Consider the following 17,890-nt stretch of genomic DNA (forward strand, 5'->3'; position numbering starts at 1 on the left):
AGAAATCTATTAGGTATGAAGGTGTGCAATTATTTAACCAATTACCATCTCAAATTCGTAATATTGGAGTGTTTGACAAATTCAAAAAGGCATTAAAGATGCATGTTAGAATGAACATAGCTGACTAAAATTGTTACGGCTAATGGCGACGTGTATCTCGCTCGTATCTAATATATACATATTAATATTAAGTTTCTCATGTAAATAAAATATTTCTGTTTTGTAATGAGAAATAAAGTTCTTTAAACATTAGTATACATTACATTAAATAGTATCATGTTTTGAATGTAGAAGTTACATGTAAGATTCAATCACTAGAACGAATCTTACTCGATTTATCAAAGCTAGCAAAGGTTGGAATAGTATCTATCATATCTCATGACTCCTAAAACTTTCTTTCGATAGCGCTAGAACTGAAATTAAATAATTGTTTAACAACTGTCCTTATACAAAAATATGTCTGTACCTGAACCCCATAATTCACCCGTTATATTTTTTTCGAGTCAAAAATCAATTAACCATATAGAAGGTTCGGGTAAAGCTTTCTAAGGTTGTACCTCATATTGAGATTTCGTTTTTATTTTTCGACGAATTTTCTCCATAAATAGACATAAATTCAGGTCATAAAATTTGAGGGTGTTGCTCTACTTTCAACTTGACACGGAAGAGCTTTTAATGGTCAGCTTTTGCGTAAACATTTTATAACATGTTACCTTTTAAACAGGCACTGAGTGTTATGAAAATACGCTATACTTATAAATTGTAATGATTTTATTTTAATTGGGTTTGATCATAAAATATACCTATGATTGCGTAACAATTTCTTATTCTGAGACATGATACAAAGTTAAAATTTTATTAGTATAGCATATTTGCAACCGTTGCATGCTAGGCGCGGAGCGTTGACAATAGTCGGCGTGAATATGCCACTGCAGTTACAGTCCTTGCATAGCATATGTCTTTGTACAATGGTGCATATGCCGTAATTAAAGGAAAATCGGTGCACATACTAAAACCATTGCTTTGAAGCAGTCCTTGCTGTACTTTTTTTCGTGCCTGATCCGTTCATAGTGCTCATGGTATGAAAATCGAGGCCATGCGACAAAAACCAACCTTGTAAAGAGATGTAAGCATTCGAAAAGTTTATAATTTTTGAAAATATAAATAACCAGTTCCTTATGTAATTTATTTAGTTTCATCTGCCAATGAAACGTAACCTAAAAACTATAAAAAGGCATCCTTAACATATCCTAAATATTGATCTTAAATCAAGTTTACCTCTTGTTTTTATATTTACATCGGGAACTTAACTTCCGTTCCATAATATCATATTCATAGCTTGCTGAGTTTCACGACTGTTTTTCGCGAAATGGCCGCATTCTACAACATGCCATATAAAGTATATGTTAAACGTACGTGCAGTTTATATGTAAACATATTATTTTGCATAATCCAGGGCGTCAGCAGTAGATGTAGTTGGAGCAGGGTCACGTCGCGGTTCATACCGCACTGATGTTGAGCCAAGCGACACGCCGCAGATCTCAGGACTCAGTGTGGACGAAGAAAGGCCGATTAGACGACGAGGCAGTCAGTTGTACGTACTATAATCATTGCTAAGCAAATAAATAAATAAATAAGCGCTTTGATTTGGATACATTAATTTAATTAATTTATTTATCAGATTTTTTTAATTAATTTAATTTGCAATGTATCCCAGAAGGTCCCAGCAATCGCTGTGCTATGTTGCTTAACTATAATTAGTTAAATTGTCAAAGAAACGACAATTTTATGACCGTTGACCACGGTTCATTACAGTTATTAATTTGGTTTTACCGACTAATGATAACCGACACTATTCATTTGACCTAAATAAAATAAACTCTTTTTATATATTATTCGCATAAGCTTCAGTGACATTTTAAATCGCATAGAATATTTTTACCTAGCTCCATTGAGCTGGAACCACGTAGCTTTACAAATGATTGACTTTGAAATCGCTCTGCACGGCTTTTAACATCATAAAATTGAACGCAATTATAAATAATAACCGTTTCACATATTTGAGTAATTTTCTTCTTATATATATATAACTACAATTATTAAAATCAATATATATATATATATATATATATATATATTTAAAATTAATTTTATTTTATAGTATATTTTACGGGTTTTACCTCACATCAACACAATATTACAGTACTTTAACGTAAGCTTGTTTGTCTTTAACTTATAAGTGAAAAGCTAAACAGTTTTTAAGAAATAAATAAATCAGAAAATGGTCTATATTGGAATTTTGTCCTAGAACAAGTGCAAACCTATTCATTATGATTCTTTAATCACACTTGCATAAAGCATGTATCGTTATATTTATTATATATCACCAGACCCGACATAGCCGCCTTACAACAGCGTACCGGAGCCCTAAGTGCAATGGCAGCATTGGCGTCACGAACATCTGATTCTGCCGAGTCCCTGGTGACGTCATCTGCGGCTGCCGCCGCTGCTGCCGCGGCTGCTGCTGCGAGACAAATGTCCGTCGACGCTGAAGCCATTAAAATAGTGATACATGATGTTGATGATCGTACTCCACGGAGAGTAACATTGCGACGTGACCCCAACGATAAAGGACATAGATGTATGTTTTTCTAATATCCAACATTATTTTTACTTACAAGGCCGGAAAGGTATCACATCAGGTGAGCCTCCTGCCCGTTTGCCCCCTGTTCTATAAAAAAAAGGTAGGCGTAGGCAGTGCCTCACTTTATGATACATTTTACTTATTACTCTTTAGATGGAGAAATAACGTAATATTTGATAGAAACAAAAATATATGTCATACTATTAAAATTGTTAATTACAACGACGCGTCATTTCAGACTGCTAATATTTTGTGATAACTAAAAAGGAATTTCTACACTTGTATAGTTATAAAAATTAATTTATTACATATGGGTCAATATTATAACAATGGCCGTTCAGAACATTAGTCATAGAATAGATGAAAATAGTGACTAAATCATATAAGTTCAAAAAAGATTTGGCAAATTTTTTGTCGCTTAATTGCTCTTACATACGAAGTTGGAATTTAATAATTTCAAAGAGTGCCAAATGGGATGACTGGAAGTCGTTAAAGTCTAATTGTGTTAAGCACTTTAGCACTAACATAGTTACAAGTTCCATACATAATGTTTGTTATATAATCGGTCTGAATTTTTAAACTACTTAAAGATCTACTTGCTCATATATTACCCAAGAGTTAACCGTTTAGGACGCATTGAAGTATATATAACGGTATTAAGTAATTATGAAAGATTTTTAACTACTTATTTATGTGTTAGATAATTGTTCATCAAATAAAATTATTTATCGTATTCATATAAAGCCTTTATTTTAGTGCTTACAAGTCTAGATACACTGTTAATATATGTATTTAGCAATAATTAAAAAGGTTCTCTGTCAACTCAACCAATTTTACTTCTTACAGTAGTATCAAAAACGAGATGGTAAGAATTTCATCATTGATCAGCCGGTTGTGCGCCGTCGGCTTTCTCTTGATGTTTTTCTTTACCGAATGGGCGAAAAAGTTACAAAAGCCCATTTATGCATTTATTTAAGATATTTGATTGATGTATACCTAAAGTTTCGTTAAATAGATTAATCAAATCAATCAAATCAAATCAAAATTCGTTTAAGTTTAGGTGCGTCTTAGGGCATGCTTATTTATAATGTAAAAAACGTTTACAAAATTCGCGAAAGAGCAAAAATTATTTTGTATTGATTAATACTATTATTATTTAATATGTATTAATTCATACTGTATCATATACTGGGTTTAAAGCATTGATGTCTCTGCAGCGCGTGGTTTTGGTATGCGCGTGGTAGGAGGCAAGCCAGATGTAAGCGGTCGGCGCGAAGCCGTCATTGTGTGGACGGTGCCTGGGGGACCAGCTGATCTGGCGGGACTACAGCAGGGAGATAAGGTGAGTAAGGGACAGAGAAATGAGAAAAGGACAATTTACTTATTATCTGGAAGGGGTCATAAAAACCTGACTTGATATTAAACTTATTTAGCCTCGTCTTAAACTAAATAAATGAACAGGTTCTAGAATGGTGCGGGGTCTCCCTAACAGAGCGTAGTTTTGAGGAAGTATGCGCTGTATTAGAGCGAGGGGGGGACTCGGTAGAATTGTTGGTGGAACCTGCTCATCAGATTGAGGAACCGCCTACACCAGCAGCCTTGCCTCCACATCATCACGCGCTTTATGGTAAGTCTTCATCAATCATACTTGTTGCGTATTTCATAATTACTGTATCTTATTGTGTATTTTCAGCTTAACTTTGGATATTGCGATTCTGTTACGTTAAAATAAATATATCACAACTTAAGTAAAATATATTTTTGTGTTCGTTTCACTTATTTAATTTTTGTAGGCAAATTGTTGATCATATGTGTTTCAAAGAAATAAATTTATTTATATAATGTAACGCAGGATTAGGCTTTATAAGTATATATATATATATACATCTAGGTCGTAATACAGATAGGTGTAATACATATCCATAAAGCCAAACTTCCAAGATATGTATGAGTCAGTGCTATACTTACTTAGTACTTATCCGAAAATGTGCCCAACGCATGAGACGAGGTAATGAATTTCAAAGTACTCGTAAATTAGTTGCCCACCTCAAAGGTCAACAACACAGAACTGATGTTTATATAAAGTATTGATGGTTATCACTTTGATCTGTATGTAAAAAATATTGTCTGTTTGTCATCTATATAATTTACTAAAAGTAAATCTACAATATTTATAGAATCTATTCAAAAAATAAATTAAATTTTCTTAATTGTTTGACAATTTTACAAAAAAAAATATAATATTTTACTAGAGTGTAAAAGTCATGTCCATAGTGAAACTTAATAATTTAAGAAACAAATGCAAAATAAAATTTCATTATAAATATTCTGCACAAATATACTCTCTACTCTAAATAAATCTACTCTGTTATATAACTCTTAAACATGATTCAAGTTACTGTTTGGCCCCATCGTAGTTTCACAACTAAATTGACTAATATTAGTTGACAACTATTTAACGAGATACTCAGAACAAACATAATAATAATTCATCCCCTATTTTTGTAAAACACGATATTTTAATTTAAGTTGTTTTTATGGAAATATAGTATGTCTAAGAAGCACCTATTTCATATAATCCACAATAAAAAAAATTTTTTAAATTTAATGTTTTCTTGCATTTCTTTTAGAAACTACTAAAATTTTCAATAAATCATGTTCAAAATGGTAAACTCCTTTGTAAAACAAATTTAGATTAAAGCTATGTTTAGACCTTAAACGATCAAGTTTTATATATAAACATTATATATAGGTCATATATATATAGGTCAAAATAGTATAATGGACATCTTTTAGTCGGACAAGTCTTTAATGCTAACCTAACGACACTTCACGCCATTATAACTTTTAAAAGTATGAAAATACAAACCATTTTAAAACATACCCCGTATCAATTCCCATTCTCCATAACAAGGTTTTGTATGAGATTAGAGAATAACAAATACCTTTGATCCACAGAGCCCGAAACGGACAAATCGCCGTCGTCGCCGACCCGACGGAAATTGCCGAAAACCCCGGTATAATACCCATACAGGCTTTAATTGTAATATGTGTTGTGAGCAAAGAGTAAAGACGTTTATGGACTCTGTAGATACGTCACTCGGTACCTTCTCCACTGCGCTTCAATGCCACCCATGATTACTGGATCATAGAACTCTTTATCTTCTAAAATGTAAATATAGATAGATCATGTTAACAGTTACAATATAAATGGTCCATTAACCAATTAATACCTAATTATTATTTATATTGTAGATGATTTGATTATTAAATTGTAACCTGTTGTTGTAAAGATTTTTCTGTTGGTGTTCGATTAAGTCTCCGAAGCGCAAGAGATGGTCCGTTCCGCTGTGATAATGTAGCACTGCTCCTACATCTTCCACTCTATTTGTAAGAGATTGTTTCTATTTACTATGATAGGTGTAACTATTCGAATTTGTTAACTATTTAGATAAAGGAGACATGTTTAATTAAGATGTTTATCTATACTTTACGATTTGTTTGTTATTTATTGTTATACGTTACCATTTGTATTACCCGTGCGAGGCGAGTGTGAAAAAATTCTACCTATAATTATTTTCAGATTTTTATTTTTTCTATCACCCCACCGATTTCATATTCCGAACAACATTGCTGAGGGAAGTTTAGGGACTGAACATTCAATATAGGAGCGATAAATCTATACGTAAGTGTAGATGCGCAAGCGCACCTTAGTGCTCGATGGTAGCGTAGGACATCGACATACACGATGCTGTATGGATCTACAGATTACAGATTCAACCGTAGTCTCGCTAGAACCTAACGCTTGAGCTTAAAGAGGATTTAGCTATCACCCACTTCAAAGATAGGTCTCAGCATATGGTTTCAGTAACAGAAACTGTTAATATTTATACACGCAAAACAAAGCATAAGAAACAATGGATGGGACCAAATAAAGCAACACGAGCCGAGGTGAGAACTGTAGCGAAAGCACTTGGTCTGGAAGCAGCATTTGTTTGTTCCGTCCTGTCTTGAACAAGTGTCTATACCGAGTCTTGCTATAGCGTAGTGTGATGCACAATGTTCCAAGTCGCTCGCAATAGAATTTAGGGGCTTTGGGCGTTGAAGGCCCCGCGAGACGAAAACCTTGAGCGACAGGCGCGCACTACCGCTTCCGTGATGTGACGCCATGTACATAACGACTCGTGCTTCAACCGTTTCACAATCAACTAACTCATAATATGCATGTAACGTGGTCAATTATACGTTTTCAAAGCCAATATAAATTATGACTGCCCTGACTCGAAGTGGAACCTTCTTAACCGAAAACCTTACCTTTAACACAAAAATAATTTAAAAAAAAATCATTACCTACATCTAGAAGTGTCTTTTTCCGACGCAGTAAAATTGTATGGAACTGTGTAGTTCTATAGAAGATACATGCATAAAGGCTATATATAGTTTGCTTTATAAAATATTCAGTCTCAATTGGAAATTACTTAAAGACGGAATATAGTAGATGCTGTTAATGCAAAAATATTAGAATATTAATTAGTTTAGATATACTCGGACTATATTAAATTCTTAGAGGAGCATATAATGTCAACATAAAAATTCGGCTTATCAACCGTTCAGCATGATCAGCTTTATGCATGGCGGACGAGAACGTCAGATTTTATTACTTATTGTATGGAAAGCCTAAGCCCGAGCATGTTATTTTAATGACTTTGTGAGTGAACAAACACACAATATTAAATGCATTGCAATTTGAACCGAGTTATAAAGAATTCTCGTTGGTGAAAATAGACAATCGTCTGCATGTTACGGTTGAATGACGCATACCCAGGAAATGTTCATTTAGATTTTCCTATAATTCCTTTAATTTAATTTTGTTTTGTCCCTTTTCTATACTTTGGACTAAAAATGTGTCTGATGAGTATGTGCAATGTGGTTTTTATATATGAAACATCTTTTAGACTACATAACGTACCACACTGTATATACTCTCCGCCTTTATATCTTAGACATTGATAGATCGATGTGTACGTAGGAACAGGAGAGAGCCGAGCGGGCAAGAGAGCGGCCACCTGCGCGTGCTCAACTCCAAGTCTGGTTCGAGTGTGACTTACGCAAGCTCATCATACTCTTAATCGCGGCTGATGATCTGCCTCCACGTGACCACACCTTAGGCTATGGAGATGAACCGGAAGCGTTCGCCAGGATACGGCTTTTGCCGTCGCTGTAAATACGCTTTTGTTACATCTATTCAGCTCAAACTCAATCGCAATATAGCTTTATTCGAATAAACAAAATATTTCACGAATATCCAAATGCCCGAGTAACCTTTTAAATTTTGACTTTATCTTAAAATTTACTTACATGTTACGCGAGAGCATTAACTAACGCAGCGATTAACAACAATTCCCCTAATCAAAAGATAAAGGTTTCATTCTCTTCAGAACATATTAAGCTAATTCCAACGCGTGATCGCCATGTATCAATAAAATATGGTATTATAATTATATATTCGTATTTTAGGGAGAGTTGTCCACCAGTAGAGACAGACCCAGCATCCGCATCTTGCAGTCCCGTGTGGAACGCTACACTTGGATTCGGTGGGCTCACAGCAGACTTACTGGCAGGACGAGCACTGGAACTCACTTTGTGGGACGCGTGTCCGGGAATAGATCCTGTCCTTATTGCCGAATGTACCGTGAGTATATAATCTGATTTCGCATATAATTGTTGTATGTATAATCTTGATAAATATACAATAAATCTTTCTGATATTAAAACGATTGTGCCTATAATTTTAAATATTTTCTTCACTTTTCATAATGTTTAATTTATTCCAACGACATGCATTATGAGGCTAATTATTGTTAGGTTATTAATAGTCAGATTTAAAAAAAGTCATTACATTTATCATTTATCATACAACCCTCGGAATTAGCTAAAATGTATAAAATTTATAACAGTCACTGTATATATCTCATTAGACCTGTTAGATAAAAAAAATTGTATAAAGAATGATCTGTGTACCAAGTGGAGAATAAAAGAGATATCATTAATGAAACTATATGAGCATTGTGTCTCCTCCATGCCACAATTACAGATGGACCTAGAAAAAGCGTTTGCTGAAGAACGTGCCGTATGGTGGACACTGGAGGAACGCGGGTCTCGTTCTGCCAATGCATCTCCAAGGTCTTCCCTTTCGGGAGCAAGGGCTTTGCGTCGCGGGGACTTCGCTTCACAACGCTCTGTGTCAGGTATTATTCTGTGGAAGAGTATTGAGACCGCAAATATATGTTTTGTTGTTTTAAAGATCGTAAAATTAATCGATTGGTTTTGAGTGACCATCTTATATATTTCATTTATGACATACATAAATTATGTGCACAGAACAGTATCAGAAATTACCAAACGGTGGTCCAAACCTGGGATGTCTATCTGACATGTTGCCCAAGCACAGATTGCAGTTGGAAAATTTCCGCGAGCGAATTATGTGATGCGGGGCCCGTCGGCCAGAAGACTCAAACTCACCTGACCTAAGGCTTAAGTTAATAAGATTCCTTGCTAAAAAAGGGGGAAATAGACGCTTCTCTTTAGCTTCTCGGTCAAGGATCTGCCCTATCACGTGGATTGTAGGATAAACCTTTATTTCTAATTTAAAAAAATGTTTATAAAAAGATTTTGGGTGCTATTTTTAGTGTGATTATCTTATTGCAAGTGCAATACAGCATATATTGTTTGCTAATTTTATTAATAATATCTTAACTATAACTCACCAGGTAGGTATATTCCAACTACCATACAAATATTTTCAGATGATGTAGATTCTATTGGCGAATGTGCGTCACTGCTGCACCCAGATCACGCGTGGGTGGCGGGATCTCGTCGTGGCTCCTCTCAATCTGAAACTCTAGAGGTGGAAGTGTACCAACTGGGAAAAGACTTCTCTCGATCCTTGCCTGGTTCCCGTCGATCCTCCTTCCAACAACAAGATAAAGGTTATGTATAGAATTAGTATATTTTTATTTATTTACTTCTCACATTTTTTCTCACATTGGATACACAAATTGCTTTATGAACTGGTAATTTGTTTACACAAATCACATATGAAAAACAGTTTTGTATGGGGTGCAAAGCATTCGACATCGGAATGTTGCTAAAAGTTATACATTACAACACCATAGATGGCGTGAGTGATGGTAGCCCAGTGTGCATCTCTCGTCGTGAGCGGCGTCGGTCGTCGTGTGTGCGACGCGACCCCGACGACATTCTGCGCTCCCTTCGCGCCGTCAAGGGTGAGCTCGGGCGAACGCTTTCGCTGTCTGGCTCCACTGCACGACGTGAGTCACGTTTACACTTGTACTTGCTCTACACCCTCTTCCTGTCACTTCTTCTATCTTTCCTTCGTTCACCGCATTAGTTATATAGGAATGTATGGAGTTCAGGTAGGCGCTAATAGCTCGGCCGGATGTAAATTTCAAAATGATTGATGACAAACAAGCCTGTCGACGAAGGGATTTTAGCTCAAATAACGATCACTCAATTCCTTGCTCATTTTTCCAAAATGTCTACCTTCCTTCAATAAATAAATGCATCGTGTGGATTGTTAAAACAAAACCCGAATCCGCTGGTTAAAATTGAACTGAATGCCAAGTTATGTAGATGTATAAATTTCCCCCAATAGGCCTACCGCCCACCACTAGATAATGCAAACCTTGAGGGTACTGACCTGTACTGTTGTGCTTGTTTGGTCAGCAGCGACGGACCGTTAGCTCCTCGGTAAGCGAAAGTCCGTGCCGTGCATGGGACTTGTCCGTGCGCGGTTTCGGTGTATACGATCCCTTGTGACGTCCGACGACTGTCCGATTCTCATTTCGGCTCCGCATCAGAGCTGAGCGCTCCCGCGCACCTTGCCGTGTCGAGCCACCGTACATTGTGTATCTAAATACACAAGGTAAGGTGGTGGGAGTGGTCGGCTCTGGGTCTCGAGGCGGAATGCGAATCGGCAGCCACGTAGTAGCATGGGTCATACATTGCTTGCGCGACGGTCGCGCCCGCACCGTTGAATGTGGCTGCGCCCGATGCTTCTCATCACTTCACTGTGTCTGTCTGTACTGTCCTGACGCATGCCCGGCCGCGGGCGATCACGCTCACTTCATCTGTTTCTGTGTTCCGTCTATTCGGCTACCCGTCTACGTTCATCTCGATGGCATCGTATCGCCTAGGTCAGATGACGAACCTCATCACCTTCGCGAATTCCATTCATTGTTTGAACCGCCTTCTAGTAGACTTCTTGTACATAACCCTTCCGTAGGAAGTAGTCGGTCGGCTCGGTGAACCCGGAAAAACCCAGGGCAGTCGAGCGGACGTGCCCGCTTAGGTGCAGTAGGCCGCGGGTCGCATCCTCTAGCGCACTCTTCGGCAGTCGCATGACAATACTTCTCTTAACGACACCTCGACTGTTGCGATAAATGGCTGCTCATGACACGGAATGCTTAATACCATCGTAATGAATCGGAGACCGCTTTAAGCAACTATTAGAGCCTCGAATACACTCTAAGCTGCACTCGTTGATATGCTTCTTCTTTCATATGTGTGTTTAGGAGAGATCGACTGATTATGTATTTAAAGACATAGCACGAAGCTGTTTGACGTGCTTATTATGTGTTTATCAATGTTCGATTGAATGGTTCATTCTGAATTTGTTGTATTGTTTGTTTTAATGTGTAAAGATTTGAATACCGAAATTGTAAAAGATTGGCGACCGTCGCACACGAGGCGGATGATCTCGCGGGTGTAGTCGTTGGGCAGTTGTTGTGTCGCAGGCACGGCCACGGGTCGCAAAGGCAGCATGTGGGCGGCGGTGCCGGCGGCGGCAGCATCGGCAGCCTGCGAGGTGCCCGATGAAGATGACGTGCCGCTGGGCCCTGGGCAGATGCCACCACGAAACGCCCACTTACCGCCATTGCACGCCGAGATCAACATCAGCATCATCATGATCAAGGGACAACTGGAGCTTGAGGTAATTCATATTTATAAGTTTTAAATGATAATAAAATTCATTATCACATTCTTGTTTTTTTTTTTACTAATTCAGGTATCGCACGCACGTCGCGTGTACGGTGTAAACGGTGAGGTTCCAGATTCGTACGTCAAATGTTACCTCCGAGATGGAGACAAATGGCTGCATAAACGCAAGACACGAGTCATCCGTCGAACAACTGAGCCACACTTCAAGCAAACACTCAAATATCAGGTCAGTTTAATTTTCCCAAATACAAGATACCGCCGAACATGCGCGACAGTAAAATAGTGTTGTCAAATTTTATCTGGTTGGGTGACAGTTCAATAAGATTCAATCTTTTCCAGGCAAACGAATCGCTTGGTCGTATTCTGGTAGTAATGTTGTGGCAACGTTGCGGAGGTTTCGAGCACAATCTGGCTCTGGGGGGAGCTGAGATTTGTCTTGATAAGTTAACTCTGCCCCAACGCACGTACGGCTGGTACCCTCTGTTCCCGGCCACCTCGCTCGCGGCCGACGAGTTTCCCGACTGATCCAGAGAGCCGTCGCCGGAACGTAAGGACGACTAGTTCTAAGTCCCGACAGCGACGGCTAAGCTTCAGATCAGTCTCACGATTTGTCTGACGACTTACCCGATTAGTCCCTAGTAATGATGTGCTGATGCTGTACCGAGTAGCTATTGAGTCCGCGATATGTCCTTAACAATTCCTTCACAACTTGTATTTCTCTGTCCCCGATGCGATCCTACTGATCATAATTGAAGGAGCTTAAAGTTTTGCTTTAGTGCAAGGTTTAATATTGTCTTGATCGATGCAAAAAATCGAAAAACGTATCTCTTTAAGAACGAATTCGATGTTTGCCTTGATATATATTTAGGTACGATTTGTAGAAGTTTTATATGTTGTATAGTAGCTTCTAATATGTGATTCTATATTTAATATTCTCGTGTTTACAATATTTATTCATGAACAAGTCTTTCAGCTGGTAATTGTTATATCTGTTTATGTTATATTTCTCTTAATGTGTAGCATTTAATAATTTTATGTGATAACCCCAACTTCGACACTTTGCCTTATACTATTAATAATATATATCTTAAGTGAAACCTAGTTAGTAAGAACATCTAGGTACTATTCTTCCAAGGTTGTGCTTTAGTGAATTTTCCCTACTAATCTAACATTCTTAGATATCATCGTGTCAAAATAAACTGTAAATATTACTTATTTTCCAAAATTTTCTACGCACAACTACTTTCGTGATAACACAAAATCGGCCTTTTATACTATCTAGGGAAATACAATCATTTCATAGGATTTACTCATCTTCGTCATGTCAAGTACCGACTCGATATGGTATACCATTAGACGTGACTCTTCACTTAGAATATGTGTTAAAAAGTAAGTTTATTAAAGTAAGAAAACGTAGTTCAAATGTACTTGGCTCATTACCCCAAATCGCGCATATGCGCCAGGCCTAGTTTTATTTATTGTAGCGATTGATAATAAAATATTTTAAATCGATGTTAGTCAAATCAAATCTTTGTGTATTAATAATGATAATGTACGTTTTATATAAATATATGAAATGCCCACTCCGTGTTCTTCCAAACAATGCTTAGAGACTAGCTTGACAATATTTTCTGTGCCCTACTAGATACCTACTTTAACTATTCGCTACTTTATGTCGAACCCTGACCTTATACTTATTCAACAATAATATAACGACTTAGATGTAATTTCTTATAAACTTGCCTTCGTAGAGAAATTATTAAATCTCTAACAAGTAAGCTCACATACACGTAAAGGATTCAATATTTTGTTTGCTATATATTTTATGAACTTATTATAGGTGCAAATAAATGTATGTATATTGTCTATCAAGTATCATATCCAAACTACGAAAGAAAATGTATGTATAGATGAAAATTGTGAAAATAGCAATATAGCAAACTTTAACCACTCATCAGAACAATAATATCTACATATCTTGGTAAAAATCCATCATTTTTTTGAGAATTATATTACAAAGAATTATATTACAATTGAATATAGATTTTATAACGACAACCGAAAGAGAGAGATATTTTAAGATACAACATTAATGAGATTTTACCCCAATAATATTATGTATTTCTTTAATTTATTAAATGCTGTTGTAAAATATATTTATCATTATATTATTAAATTTAAAAAAAACCTATATAGATGTTAAATCGATCAAATTCTAATGAACGTTAGAATCGGTCAAATCATTTACGCTTACTATTTTAATATTTTAGTGTAACGAATAATCTATATAAGATAATGTAATAAATATTTAGTAATAGTGCCTCCTATAAAATTCATTGCCACTTTCCCCAAAGAATCCTGACTACATATCTATAGTAAACCGATTGTGTACCTGTGACATATTGATGTGATACAAATATCATATTTTCGAATCAGAGCTCTTCATATAGTCTAATATTTACAAATAAATTTTCTTACCTATCTTTTCTTTAAAGTAATTTGATGTGAGGTTTTCGTTGTGAATACTCTATCGAACTTACCTATATGACATTTAAAATCAGCAGCAAGATGTGAATATTCTATATGTATTCTGTATTCTGCCTTCTTAGTATTTTGAATGGCTATAATACAATATTTCATTAGTTACACTGATAACTTTTATTAATATTGTTTTCTACTAAGTATTAGTATACATTAGTTTTATTTTTTGCGACTGAGGCGCAAATCAGCTGCTGTGGTCTCTGGCAGAATGACCAGCGCTGTGGAACAGTCTACTTCTCAGCATAATGCTGAGCCAGGGCCAATTACAACCAAAACACACACGCATTACACACTTAAAACGTACCTGTTTCTTTAAACGAAAAAAAATCTCTCATTCTTTTTTATTATTATTGTGTTTTTGTGTGTGTGTTTTGTTAGTAATAAATGTTATGTCTTATATTCATAGCGGAAACTAAACACGCTCTTGTACGTAATGTATGTGTGTAATAGTATAATATTTAATATTACTTAATAAATGTGATAAAATCTGATATAATAGTGAACTTGTGTTTTATTTCATTTCCAAACTTTTCTACAACTCGGTAACCAGCTAGCTGAAGATGACCTATTTCAAGAAAAATATTCGTACTCCTATATCATAAAATTCAATTTAAAAAGGTACTTACCACCATTAGCATTAGGATTTTCATTAGGATTAGGAACAGGAAAAATTTATTTACTATAAAAAGATGACTCTATTCTATTGATTATTTCCATTATATATATTACATACAACATAATAAAAACAAAGTTGTGTAGAAGACACGCTAATGTCCTGTTATTAACATTCACATTCATATATAAACATAATTATTGTTTTACAGAGCCCGCTTTACCGCATATACATTATATTTATTATACAAATACCTAATTGTGTATCCATTTTTACATACAGCTTGGATCTTGTAGAAATATTGTTATTCGTTTGTTTAATGAAAAAAAAACTTCGCCTATTGATAATAATTATCGTTACGCGTATTTAGGTGTGATCCCAACTTATGAGGCTGCCTAAAATATATAAAACTGCAAACTCATTACTCAATAGCAAAACCTAAATACGGGAAGTATTTAGGTTTTGCTATTCTTCTTTAGTTCTCAAATCTCTAATGATCGTGTCAAAAAGCTTTTACGAACCTGAGTACAATATTAAAGTAATTTCTCAATCATAATTTCTGACAAAACAATACATCATAAATCACGGAAAGGCAGGCAGATGTTACTTTTTAAAGTTTGAAATAGGATATTATTTCCTAAAGCAAATTGGAGCTCAGAAGGGATTATAAATGGGACTTGTAATGTTAGCGTAAATTTTGAGTTAAACGCCGACCCGACCGGAAATAAAAAGTTTTAAGTACGCAAGAGTTACAGTTTATATGGATTTATTAAGGTTAGTATAATTTAAGAATTCTTAAAAAAAAGAAATCTTTCCGCAAGCTTTTTCACGAGTAAACTTTTAATTTGAAGAAAGTTCTTTAACATATTGAAGACTTCAAGGAAAAAAAAAAGACGTTGACTGTGTATAATATGCTATTCATAATATTTTGTATACTTTGGTTATTTATTTTATTTTTAAAAATAACAATTTCTGACAAAAAGCGTTATGATTCTCCACATACTTTATCGGACTGAATCTAAGTACATACACATGGCGTGCCGTATAGAAGTCGACTCGAACATGGTGTAAAAACTAAAAATAAAAGGGAAAAAACAAACTAAATTTCACTAAAGTATTTATTTCTAAGAAAAACAACATTTTCAGCTTAAAAGTTTAATATATAAAATTAAATATGGGAGAAATCGGCAGGCCCACACCATTTAGTGATATGTTGGAGTAATGATGAAGCAACAGTGTTACTACGCGCTGCCTGGGATGCTCGAGACCACCATTCGCGATTGGCGCATCGACCTATACAAAAATATACTCTAATAACTGTATCAATAGTGTTATTATGTTAATTATACGATAACTTTAAATTAGAAGAGAGTTTCATATTAATATATGTGAGTGGTAGTATTTCACTGCGAGAAAAATTACCTAAGCTTTAACAGAAAAATAAACATTTTGACCAGATTCAAAATCGATGAAAAAATAATAAAAAAAAGATAACAACCGAACAAAGTTTAATTCCTGATAGATTTGTATTGGTTAGTTAGCTAATAAATCAGCAATTTGTACCTGAGCTTGTGGTTTCCTCACAATGTTTTTCTTCACCGTACGAGCGAAAGAAAGTCTATGGTGCACAGAGAGGGATCGAACCTACGAACTCAGGGATGAGATTCGCACGCTGAAGCCACTAGGCCAATACTGTTTGGTTCGTTAGCTAAACCTTAATTTAAAAAAAATTTTAAAAAACCAAGCAAAAACTAAGCCTTAAACTGGTTTATAATGATAAAAGTCATATGTAATGGTGTAAACAGACTCACCATTAGTAAACGTAACGAGTCGCGAGCCAAGCGGATATCCCGTTAAGACACAAACCGCGTCACCCTCGGCTACGCGTGCGCCGTACCAACCGCGACTATCCAACTCTAGAGTCTATATATTTATAAATCAGATTATATATAAGTTTTCACTTTCTATTTTTACATATTTCAATACATACTAAAATTTTTTGTGCCATTGTCCAATCAGTTGATCAGTGTTCTGTGTGATGGATTTTGTTGATTTTTCAAAAAATTTTTGAAAATCATAGTTTCCTTAACCGTACGAGTGAATGTTAAATGGGCACCTACGATCTCAGAGATGAGAGTCGGCCGCTAAAGCCACTAAGCCAACACTGTCCGACTTTATCTATACCAATTGTATTTTTATAAATACATTAAAATCCAATATATAAATATTACAATTACCTGTTCAACTTCCCGGTCCATAGACAACGCAAGAACCCAATCGCGTAAAGCGTCTAACGTTTCGCCGCGAACACACGCTCTCTCCAATAGGAGAGGCTTGCGGGCCCAGTCGGTGCATTCTACAGTAATATTTAAAAAATAATCAAATTAGATATTAATTTTTCAAAACTGTTAAATATTGAATACACATTTTTATAGTAAAATATAACTAGATAATACTACAATAAAATTAACCCTTTCACAAGTGCTCAACAAGTCAAACAACATTAATTACATCATGAAAATGAACAATTATGATTTTATTTAAAACATCACTGTGTCAAAATCAAAAAAGGAATTTTTTAATAAAGTACAAATACTGTACACATTTCATGAAATACTGTTACCAAAGTCTGTGTAATCCAGTAGGTGATGAGATTCTTCATCAGCTGCTTCAGCAAGGTCCAGGCAATGATTGAGAAAAACAAAAGCCTCGCGTGAACCGCTAGAACCTTCTTCCCGTATCGCTACGCCAGCAGCATAGAACGCTATATATAATATTGAATTAGTCAGAGTATTTAGAAATACATTCGTTCGAATATTCTAGAAAATTTTTAACGAGGTGGAATTTTCTATTCAACTTTCATATTGCCCTCGGCTGACATATATATATGGCAAGCAAGCTTTTCAAAGCCTTTCAAGCGATTACTTTTTGTTCTGGGCATTAATTCTAAATTTGGTACATTAAATAGGTCTCTGGTTTTAACATATCTGACAAATGTTTATCTGAAGTAAAATACGCGAGAAGCGTATTGGTTTTAATTGAAAATTTCTACTTATTAATAATAAAATTAT

General features: G+C 35.5%; 2 protein-coding genes across 2 annotated transcripts in view; one reads left to right on the top strand and one right to left on the bottom strand.

Annotated features, from left to right (window-relative positions):
- Positions 1–14,335, top strand: part of LOC111003111 (regulating synaptic membrane exocytosis protein 2) — a 34,134-nt gene extending 19,799 nt beyond the window's left edge. Inside the window, exons 8-20 of the mRNA XM_022273477.2 lie at positions 1,457–1,594; positions 2,391–2,641; positions 3,862–3,986; positions 4,106–4,271; positions 5,603–5,661; positions 7,674–7,864; positions 8,162–8,336; positions 8,739–8,892; positions 9,451–9,633; positions 9,820–9,975; positions 11,461–11,657; positions 11,733–11,891; positions 12,005–14,335. Of these exons, the coding sequence (XP_022129169.2) occupies positions 1,457–1,594; positions 2,391–2,641; positions 3,862–3,986; positions 4,106–4,271; positions 5,603–5,661; positions 7,674–7,864; positions 8,162–8,336; positions 8,739–8,892; positions 9,451–9,633; positions 9,820–9,975; positions 11,461–11,657; positions 11,733–11,891; positions 12,005–12,190 (2,140 nt within the window). The 3' untranslated portion in view covers positions 12,191–14,335. The remainder of the gene's footprint in view (positions 1–1,456; positions 1,595–2,390; positions 2,642–3,861; positions 3,987–4,105; positions 4,272–5,602; positions 5,662–7,673; positions 7,865–8,161; positions 8,337–8,738; positions 8,893–9,450; positions 9,634–9,819; positions 9,976–11,460; positions 11,658–11,732; positions 11,892–12,004) is intronic.
- Positions 14,336–15,958: 1,623 nt separating this feature from the next.
- Positions 15,959–17,890, bottom strand: part of LOC111003057 (intraflagellar transport protein 172 homolog) — a 39,000-nt gene continuing 37,068 nt past the window's right edge. Inside the window, exons 32-35 of the mRNA XM_022273412.2 lie at positions 17,443–17,583; positions 17,057–17,175; positions 16,631–16,742; positions 15,959–16,112 (exon numbers count right to left, since the gene is read on the bottom strand). Of these exons, the coding sequence (XP_022129104.2) occupies positions 15,988–16,112; positions 16,631–16,742; positions 17,057–17,175; positions 17,443–17,583 (497 nt within the window). The 3' untranslated portion in view covers positions 15,959–15,987. The remainder of the gene's footprint in view (positions 16,113–16,630; positions 16,743–17,056; positions 17,176–17,442; positions 17,584–17,890) is intronic.

The sequence above is a fragment of the Pieris rapae genome, chromosome 4, assembly GCF_905147795.1.
Source record: "Pieris rapae chromosome 4, ilPieRapa1.1, whole genome shotgun sequence".
Taxonomy (NCBI): domain Eukaryota; kingdom Metazoa; phylum Arthropoda; class Insecta; order Lepidoptera; family Pieridae; genus Pieris; species Pieris rapae.